The sequence below is a fragment of the Rutidosis leptorrhynchoides genome, chromosome 10, assembly GCF_046630445.1.
Source record: "Rutidosis leptorrhynchoides isolate AG116_Rl617_1_P2 chromosome 10, CSIRO_AGI_Rlap_v1, whole genome shotgun sequence".
Classification (NCBI taxonomy): Eukaryota; Viridiplantae; Streptophyta; class Magnoliopsida; order Asterales; family Asteraceae; genus Rutidosis; species Rutidosis leptorrhynchoides.
Genome location: NC_092342.1, coordinates 306,220,550 through 306,231,690, shown reverse-complemented (window position 1 = coordinate 306,231,690; position 11,141 = coordinate 306,220,550). Strand labels below are relative to the sequence as shown.

Here is an 11,141-nt window from a genome sequence, read left to right as displayed (position 1 = left end):
TTAATTCTCAAATGAATCCAACTCAATCCAAAACATAACCGTGAAATCATAATCGATTTAAAACTTGATATCCAATATATAAACACTTACTTGTGATTAACAGCTTTGAAAAAAAAAAAAAGAAAACCCATTGCTGCTGCTCGACGCGACTAAAAAAATAAATAATTGATTTCAATTTTTAGAGCGTTTTAGCCAAAGTTTACAACACCAATTATGTTTCAAATCACTCCTAAAACCCTTTTCAATCATCAATTTAACTGAAAACTTCAAAACGATTTCGAATTTTGCGATGAACACAAGCTTTGACTTTTTAGATAAAAACTTTGACTCCAAGATTAATCCTTGATTTTGCGAATTAGGATTTGAAAATTTGCAGATAGTTTCACTATAAGATTCATAACATATCTGCATTTTTAGATTTTGACAAAAGATTCGAATTCGTGTTTTGGCTGAAAAGATGGGCGTACAGAGGTGTTCATGTGGTTTTAAATTTTTTTTTTTATTTCCTTAGCAGACACAATGACAAGGTATATATCTGATAATAATGTTTGTAATCGAATAATTGGAACAGAAAAATGGATTTGATCGATTTTGTAAGCTTGTGATGGTGGTCGACAATCTGTTCAATCAGAGACAGGAGATAAAAAAAACAGATAGTAAGATATAACAGAATTTGTAATCTTTTGTTTTTATATTCTATATTTAATAAATAATAATAATTAATAATTATATTATATTAATTATAATAAAAAATACTAATAATAATATAAAACTAATATTATTAATGATAAAAAAATATTTTTTATTATTTTCTAATAATAATAACAATAATAATATTAATGATATTAATTGTAATAATATTTATAAGGATAATATTAAATAATAATAATAACAATAAAATATATTCTTATAATAATATTTATGTTTATCATCTATATTTTTGATAATCATAACTTTTTAGTTATATATATATATCAATAATAATGATGTTATTATTAATAATACTAACATTGATAATTATAATATTAATAATAACAATAACATAACAAATCAAATGTATACATTTTATATTATAATTTGTTGTAATATTAATAGTACTGTTATTAAATAATAATGTATATAATAATAATATAACAACTAGAATTAACTTGCAATTATATTTTATATATTAATATTACAATTTATTAATTATGTAAGATTTATTAATTGTATAATATAAAATTTAACATTTATACCCTATATATATATATATATATATATATATATATATATATATATGTGTGTGTGTGATGACCCGAAAATTTTTGACCAAATTTAAACTTAATCTTTGTATGATTAACATTTCCGACATGATAAGCAAAGTCTGTAAAACTGAATCTCAAAATTTTTGAACTACTTTTATATATTTAAATACCCTTCGGTTGTTTTCGACGATTCGCGAACAATTATATGTAAATAGATACATATATAGTATAACTTGAAAAGGTAACAATGTATTAATTGTTTGATACCGTACATTAAACTTATTGGTTTAAATTTCTATTTGAATATATATGATAAGTTGAAATATTTATTATTAAAATTTATTTATAGATAACTTTCAAGGTGTATTTAAAAACTGATTTATACGATAGTAACATTCGTTTATTGATTCGATTGATATTTAGATAAGTTAACTAAAGCATTTAAGATGAACCAGTAAAACACTAATTTGCTACAGTATTTTCAAATTGCTACAGTACCCAAAAATGCAACAGTGTTTTCAAAAATCACTATTTGCTACAGTGAAATTGACTTTGCTACAGTGAATTGCTACAGTAAAAATTAACTTTGCTACAGTAAACACTATTTCAAAATAAATAAATAAAATATATATATGTATATGTATATAATGCGAGACGATGATTTATAGAAGTAAATAACTAAAACACTTAATTGATTAAAGCTACACTTAGAGTGACATAGTTATCAATGATTAAATTTAATTTTTGATAAAGGTACACGTCACGTAACGAAAATTGCTAGTTTTCTAAGCGTACGTAAGGACGTTCGAAAAACCGGAACCGGGACATAAGTCGAGTGACGATGTACGACTTATCGGAACAAAAATTACAAGTTAACTATGCACGTAAATTTAATATAATATATAATTAATTATATAAATTAAATATATTATATTTATATTTATATTAAATAATTATGTCGACAAACAAAAAGTTAAAAGTTTGTGAGCTGTCATACCTTCCCATGCGATCGCATGGGAAATGGCTTGGGAAGCCATGCGATCGCATGGCACCCTTTTGCTGGCCACATCTATAAATTCGCGATTTCTGCTTCTGATTCAATTCATTATTTTTACTCCGTATTTATTATATTATTTATTATTATTATTATTATTATTATTATTAAGATTATTATTAATCTTATTATTTTTATTATTAGTGTTATTATTTTTGCGATACAAAAATAATAATGTACATAAAAAATTACGACGGTGTGCTGTCCAAGTAATTTTCAAAACAAGTTTCCAAGCGAGCTAGAGCCAAGGAAAATATGGATTATTGCCAAGGAAATTATGGGTAATGTTCGGGGGTATTTTTGTGAATCAAACATCGTGTTTATCATCTCCGATGCGTCTACGTGTTTTCCTGCAATATTGTATATCAATATTAAACAGTGAGTTTCATATGATCCCTTTTACTCTCTACATTTTTGGGCTGAGAATACATGCAAATGCTTTATTAACCGATATACAATATTTATATGGGTGAGTTTCATTGCTCCCTTTTTAATTGCTTTTGCAATCTATATTTTTGGTCTGAGAATACATGCAATTTATTTTAAACGCAATGGATACAAGTACATACTAAATTCTACACTGAGTTTGAACCGAAAATCCCTTAGCTTTGGTAACTAGTAGCTGCCAGTACATAGGATATGGACTGGTGGGCGCGAATAACAGTATATGGATCCATAGGGCTTGACATCCCCGTCCGAGCTAGAGCGCTAGCCTTTTAACGGACGTATGTTATTTGAGTTTAGGACACGTTGGTTTGCGTGTATTAAAACGAATGGGGTATTTATCATTATAACGTTAAAGCTTAGTTACCAGGGTGCTCTGTTATGTAGAATCTATTGATAAACGTTTCTGGATGAAACAACTGAAATCTTGTGATCCACTTTTATATACAGATTATGCGAATCACTAAAACTATGAACTCACCAACCTTTGTGTTGACACTTGAAGCATGTTTATTCTCAGGTTTCTAGAAGTCTTCCGCTGTTTGCTTATACGTGATACAAGATATGTGCTTGAAGTCATACATGCTATATACAAGAAACTTGCATTCACCATGTACCTTATTTTGACTGTATTGTCAACAGATGTATTATTGTAAACCATTTAAATGGTGATTATCTATATGTAGGAATCATCAGATGTTAAAAACCTGAAATTTATATATTCATTTATGAAATACCTTTTCAAACGAATGCAATGTTACAAAACGTATCACATAGAGGTCAAAACCTCGCGATGAAACCGGTGAATAACTTGCTGCGTCAAAAGGGATTTTGACCGGCCGTCACAATATATATATATATATATATATATATATATATATATATATATATATATATATATATATATATATATATATATATATATATATATATATATATATATATATATATTACAATATACGTTTATACATAGAATCATATTCGGAATCATATATAGTCAATATTCTCTACATATTCAAATAACAAGTTTGGGTTATTTTAAGTTATCTTATAATAGTTCAGTAACATATTTAATTTATTATATATAACTATTTACACATATAATCATTTATATAACAGTCAAAGGGTAATTGTATAAATGAAAACACTTCAAAATTTTGTGATTCAACATTACAGACTTTGCTTATCGTGTCGGGATCACATATATAGATTATGTTTAAATTTGGTCGGAAATTTTCGGGTCATCACATGCCAAACATTTACAGCCATTTCACAAGTAAAAGAACACGTGCTCAATAGCTTCTACACCTCTATTACAATTCGGGTAACTTTTCGAATTAATTTCAATCCCTTTCAACAACAAATTCAACCTATTAGGGAGTCTATCCCAAACCAACCACCACCAGAAAACATTTAATTTTGGGGGAATAATAGTGTTCCAAAATTCGAGTTTATATATGAAGAGTGGCATAATCTACGTATCTTCTCGTTTAGTGTACTGTAAAAATGCCATCTACACCAATTGACCACAACCAAGTATCAATGCGATTACAAAGCGACAACCGAACTGGTCGTGAATTCCAAGTATTATATTAGTAATAAAGGCTTACATGCTTTTCAAAAAAATAAAAAAAATTGTGTATCTATAAAAATCAAAATAATTAATTATTTCTTGAAAAATTTACTAATATGATAATAATTTTTATTTAAATCAACTGATAATAATATGAAAAATATACTAATATATATAGTCTATCAACACTTGTCGTATCTAAATTCAATTTTAGTTCCGCCGAAATTTCATTGAATTTGGTGAGCCCAACGGGGCCTTAGGGATGAAGAGAGGAATTTGAGATAAACGACATCCGTCAATGTTGCAAAACTCACTATTAGGGAAATAATCGACCGGGACTTGATCGGGACTTTAGAAGAAGAATTGATAATTCGGGAATTAATCACCGATTAATTGGATTGTACATTTTTACATTTAAATAAGAAATTTTATATGCATAAATAAAGAAATCATAAATATAAACATAAACTTTAATATAATTTTTTAAAATCGTTTATTTTCTTCAAAAACCTTATAATTATAGCTTAAAGTCATATTAAAATATTGATGAATTTTAACTTTGAGCGATTTTAATTAACAAATCCAATTTTAATATATTTACTAACATTCACAGATTAATTAAATAAATTTTGAAAAATCGAAATAAACTGGTGTTAGAAAGAAGTAGTTGAGGATTAAAATCGGAAGTAATCTAGATTCTAGAAACACGTAATTATGTCTTTTTTTTACTGGCGATAGTGCGTATGCTACACGTAACACAGTAGTCGCGCGTGATTCAAAGGGATCCAATCATCCAATCAAATGAAGCGATCAACAAGTCAACACATAACAAAATAAAAAGTCAAAAATAAAACAGATGCACCCAAACACAACACAACTAATCGCAACACAAACACAAATCTGTTGTCTCTCACAATCAAATGTAACGTAGTAACACAAGTCTAATCTTTTCCCCCACGTAAGCTTATTTCTTTCTTTTATCTTTTGGTTCAACATTGTTTTTTGTTGTTTCATTTCTAGTTATGTTTATGAAATTGCTTTTAATTTTCTAGGGTTAGGATTTGTTTTTATTTTCCGGTGAGAAATTTAGGGGAAAATGAGTAAGAACCGGCCACCGGAACCTATTGATTTCTTCATTTGGACTGTTGAGGTATATACTTGTACTTTATATTTTAATCTTAATCTTAATTAATTATTTGTGTTAAGTTCAAGTTAGAAATTCATGATTAGGGGGGTGTTTGTGTAAACCTTTTCCCCTGGATTTCAAGCTTATTGTAATGTAACTTGAAAAAAGCCGTTGAAGCTCATTTTTAGCTGCTTATGAGCTCAACTCTGTGAGGTTATGGGCTTAAACACGCCATAAGTATGTAATTTGTAAACAATTAAAACTTACTTATATTTGTTTTTAAAAAAATGTTTATGCCCATAATCCCCAGGAAACTAAGGGTGCATTTGATCACCTCTTTTTGAACCATTCATTATTAAGCACCCTTGTTCCTGACATCCGAATGACATATGGTGCTGAATCATTAAGCACGCTTGGTTCATCATTCGGTGCTGATGAGAGATGAAGTACTCTCTTAACCATTAAGCAACTAAATTTTAGTGTAGTATCATCTTTAAATTACTACGTATATCATGAACACTTATTAAACAATTATATTATTATTATTTTATTCATGCAAAAGATTAATAAAATAATTTTACATCATACACATTGTTCATTAACAATGATTATCAAAAAAGTTATTCTCATTCGGAACCTTTGAATCATTCAGAGTATGAACCATTCAACGCTTAATAATTCAGTTTTATCAGATTATGAACCAATGCATTGGACCTGTTCATTATATATCTGTAATATGTTGAATAAACATCTGTTATGTGTTACAGTGTTAGTATATATATATATATATATATATATATATATATATATATATAGATGTGCCGTATCGTTCTTCTTTTGACTGATTTGATTTATATATATATGTGTTTTTTTGGTTTTGTGAGGATGTTGGCCTTTGGTTAGAAGATATAAATCTCGGTGGTTATCGACAAATGTTTAAAGAAAACGGTGTTAATGGAGAATACCTAGAAGGTATGTCCATGTTTACAACCGACGAAATTCTTCGGTTCATTAGAAGATGTCACATGAAATGGGGAGATTTCATTACTCTATGCAAGGAACTCAGAAGAATTAAAGGTTCTCACTCAAGATTTTCAGTTTATTACGCAACAGTTTCTTTGTTCTCTTTAGTTTGTGTTGGTTATGATTACTAATCTGATGCAAATAAATTATCTTCTTTAGTTGCTTGTTTTAAGGGGGAGCAAAAAATTTGTCGGCTACGGTGGGCTCCATCTTGTTTGTCTGTAGTCTTCGTGAGGACTGCAAAGCGTAATAGGCAATCGCGGGTTGTTTCCTTAAAGCTAGAACCTTGATTTAACTATGGAAGGCGACATCATACAACTTCATATTAATTTTTGTGGTGGGTTATAAGTGCTTTTTGGCGTGTTTTTTCAACAATGATTTCCTCCTTCGGTACGTGCGCATCTTTTTTTTGGTCTTCTCGAGGAAATTATGTTGTAATACCTTGTTGTTTTCTGTTGCTTGGTTCTTTATTGAAGAGCAATTCCTTTTATGTTGATATTTCTGCATATATACCGATGTGTAGATGATGCATTTGTGTATTTTAGAGTACACAGTGATAGTAATGTTACTTTTAATTTTTAAAGTGGTAAAGCCCTGTTATAGTGTTATATATGGTGCAGTTGTTTGCTTTTAATGCTTTTTATATTATATTTGTGTATCTTATTTTGATTGTTAAAGATGGTGATATATATTGGCTTTGTTGGATACTGTCTCATCTCATTTCAAGTAACCATATTACTATCGAAATGACATCAGATATATTCGTTAGTCCTGTTTGTTCCCATTTTAGGTCATTAATTTTGATTGATTCGTCCACTCTAGAGGTTGTATAGTAGTCTTTCTTATTATGTAAAAGAAGTGTAACAAATCATGGGTTACATGTGGGTTTGGGTCAGGATCAGTTCGAATATGGGTGAGGTAGTGAGTGTCATGGTAGTATAAAGTTATAAAACATGAGTGAAGCTAGTAATTATTTACTAAATGTTCTGCATGATAGAATACAGGCCTAACAAGGTTGCAGAACTCGAAAAAACTCGTCAAGTACCTGGTTAAAAGTTCGGACCGAGTACTCGGTCAACCCTCCGTCAACAAGGATTATTCGGTCAAAACTCGAGATTACACGGAAAATCAGTCAAAATCGATCAAAGTTAAACTTGCTCAACATCTAATTACTCTCCCGAGTTGTCGGTTACTCCTTAAAGTTCCGACTGAGTACTCCCCTAGTCCCCTAGTAGTGATTTGTGCAGCCTTGAGGTCTAGTTGTATGATACATTGATAAGAGATGATGTGAAGACAAACCAATTTATTGGTTTATCAATTGGTCTCGATGACGCATCTTCTGGTCTTGGTTCTTTCGGGCGTGTTGCCCGTGTAGGTGGATTATTATTATTATTATTTGAGATTTGAGATTGATATCGTTATTATATTGTAATGATGATACTGAGAAAAACATAGATATAGCTTGTCATCATATTTGTTAAAAAGGATGAATGCCCTTTAAAAAAAAAAAAAAAAAAAAAAAATTAGGAATGAAAGTAAAATAGTTCTTGATGCCTGATGCTACTATGTAGTGTACTAGATCATAAATTATAGGTTGGTTAAATACATAAATCTATAAATAAAGATAAATGTAGTGGCCAAGAATCGATATCAATAGAGCATAGATATTGAGAGCCACATGGAAGAACAAGTATTTCCAAATGACCCAAATAAATCGGAGCCAAATCCCATCAAACCAATCAGATGGTGCTGACATGTACACCCCTCATCCATCAATCTTGCTTCCTTCCATTTATATAATCTCTGCAACTCTACTAGTACCAATAAAACCATAAACCTTCTATTCTATTCATAACCAAATAAAAACAATGGCAACCTCAGCCATCCAACAGTCAGCATTTGCCGGCCAAGCCTCAGTCAAGCCGCAAAATGAGCTAGCCCAGAAAGTCGGCAGCTTCAATGGCGGCCGCTTCACCATGCGTCGTACTGTCAAAAGTGCACCACAAAGCATTTGGTAAATCTTAACTTATCTATTCTTTGTTTTAATTGTGTGATTCATATATTTTGCAGTTTATGAGAATCGGAATAATATGTTTTACTTGGTTTAATAGGTATGGGCCAGATCGTCCAAAGTACTTGGGTCCATTCTCAGAGCAAACCCCATCATACCTAACCGGTGAATTCCCCGGTGACTATGGCTGGGACACTGCTGGATTGTCTGCTGACCCAGAGACATTCGCCAAGAACCGAGAGCTTGAGGTGATCCATAGTCGATGGGCCATGCTTGGGGCACTTGGGTGCGTGTTCCCCGAAGTTCTCGCGAAAAACGGTGTCAAATTTGGTGAAGCCGTTTGGTTCAAGGCTGGAGCCCAAATTTTTTCGGAAGGTGGGCTTGACTACCTTGGAAACCCTAACCTGGTCCATGCCCAGAGCATTCTGGCAATCTGGGCATGTCAGGTTGTCTTGATGGGCTTCATTGAAGGTTACCGTGTCGGTGGGGGCCCACTTGGAGAAGGACTTGATAGTCTTTATCCCGGAGGGGCTTTTGACCCACTCGGGTTAGCTGATGACCCGGAAGCATTTGCGGAGTTGAAGGTTAAAGAATTAAAGAACGGACGATTGGCTATGACTTCAATGTTTGGATTCTTTGTGCAAGCCATTGTAACCGGGAAGGGCCCCATTGAGAACTTGTATGACCATGTTAGCGACCCGGTGGCTAATAACGCGTGGGCTTATGCCACAAACTTTGTACCTGGAAAATGATTTGCTCTACTGTACATTCGATTAAATATTTCTAGTAATTATTTTGTGTAACATGTGTGCCCTATCTTGTACATTAGTTAAAGTCTACAAATTAAGGTTATAAGCTATCACTGTAAAACTTGAGAGGCTAGTAAAACTTTGTGCTTGAGTTAAATCATATGACAACAAATTCCAAAAATGCATGCTCATATACCTTCATTACACTATTACACTACTATTTTAACGACACCTTGGTTGCTCAAACTGCTTTTATATAAGATGAAGTGCATATACATATATTTTAACAAAAGAAATATCCCTGTTAGGATTCTATAAAAATCAGATCAATATGATCATAATTTAATATTGTTTACAAAATTAATAGTGAAATATTGGGCATTAGTCAAATCAACCCAAAATTTCAAGTATTGTCAAGATTGTTGTATTTTGACATTTTTCTTGACCGATTTTGTTTGTCAAACTACCACAATAAGCCTCAATTAAAGATTTGCAAAGTGTAAATAGTTTCACATAGAAACTTCGTTTGATTAGGATTTTTTTTTTCCAAAAATAATGAAACTTTATTAACATGACCTTCATCGAAAAATGAAATGAAGATCTTAAACCGATACAAGTCACAGAAAAATCGGGCGGACTCGAAACAAGCAAACGTCACATATCAACGATGACTCCAACCGAGCGTAAACACCCCCAAAAGGCCATAACACTATGACATATCTAACATAATTGCTACAAACAAACCAACTACGAGCACGTAGGTTCGAAACTAGCCCAAAACCAGACAAAGAAAAAAGAAACAATATAACAAATCGTACAAAGCAAAGAAAGCGTACAACAAACAAACTTAAGAGGGGCATTTACCATTTCTCTCATCCGGGCGGTTTGTGATTCCGTCAACATTATCGATATGGACTCCTTTGCCTCTTCGAAACTTGAAATCGTTTTGATTAGTAAATATAGTGTATAATATTCCAAAGTTATGGAACAAATAATTACTTACAGTAGAAATAGTGTATCCTAATTTAACCAGCATGGGATATAGGGTTGATGGTTATACCTTTTACATTTTATTAACGGCAAATTGTACAAATGTAATATAAAAGTCAATTTTTTAATAAAGGGTATATGAGTTTTTTTATTTGTCTATAAATGAGCTTGATTTCAATTTAGTGCGTAAAAACATGTTTGATTCGAAAATGGTTGGAATTGAGGTATAAATTGACTCCTTGAATTTTTTAATTGCCGGCATGTATTTTCATGTCATTTTTTTTTTTTTTTTTTTTTATTTTCATGTCATTTTTAACTAAGGGCCAATTGTCCAGAAAGGTTACATAATAGTCGTTTTTTCTCAATAAAGGTATATCAGTTTTGTTTGTATCAATATATTAAGAATGCCAAGGAAAGAAAAATAAAAATAAAAAATGACATGGAAATACATGTCAGCAATAAAAAAATTTCTAAGGCATCAATATATACATCAATTGCAATCATTTTCAAATCAGATACCTTTTTACGCATTAATATAAAATCAAACTTCTTTATGGGTAAAGGAAAAAAACTAATATACCATCATGGAGAAAAAGTGGCTTTGATGTTAGTGTACATTTAGCCCTTTTGTTAATCCAAAAAATTATTCCATTTTTACATAAAGTTATAAATTTTTAATACTTGAAAATAATGGGAAAACAAACATGAACCTCAAGACTTGCCAATTTTGGCTAATAGCACAATTCGACAATAACAATGAGAACTTGAATCTATTCTATAGTACATATATAAGTGCATACAGACAAATGAACTTTGTAGAAAACTATCTAACAAAAACATATTGTTTGACTGCTTTTAAGAATTCAGCATTGATCCTGGTTCGGGTCCATCTTTCGGCATCGGATTCACCTAAACCTTTTGGCACCC

The 11,141-nt window shown here is 30.9% G+C and overlaps 2 protein-coding genes across 2 annotated transcripts; both read left to right on the top strand.

Annotated features, from left to right (window-relative positions):
- Positions 1-5,185: 5,185 nt before the first annotated feature.
- On the top strand, positions 5,186-6,991 carry LOC139872799 (uncharacterized). Its single transcript, XM_071860725.1, has 4 exons — positions 5,186-5,273; positions 5,368-5,465; positions 6,326-6,518; positions 6,624-6,991. The coding sequence occupies exons 2-4, from the start codon at positions 5,412-5,414 to the stop codon at positions 6,752-6,754; spliced, it is 378 nt and encodes a 125-aa protein (XP_071716826.1). The 5' UTR covers positions 5,186-5,273; positions 5,368-5,411; the 3' UTR covers positions 6,755-6,991.
- Positions 6,992-8,149: 1,158 nt separating this feature from the next.
- LOC139872798 (chlorophyll a-b binding protein 5, chloroplastic-like) lies at positions 8,150-9,278 on the top strand. The gene is made up of 2 exons (XM_071860724.1): positions 8,150-8,478; positions 8,576-9,278. The coding sequence occupies exons 1-2, from the start codon at positions 8,333-8,335 to the stop codon at positions 9,225-9,227; spliced, it is 798 nt and encodes a 265-aa protein (XP_071716825.1). The 5' UTR covers positions 8,150-8,332; the 3' UTR covers positions 9,228-9,278.
- Positions 9,279-11,141: the final 1,863 nt, after the last annotated feature.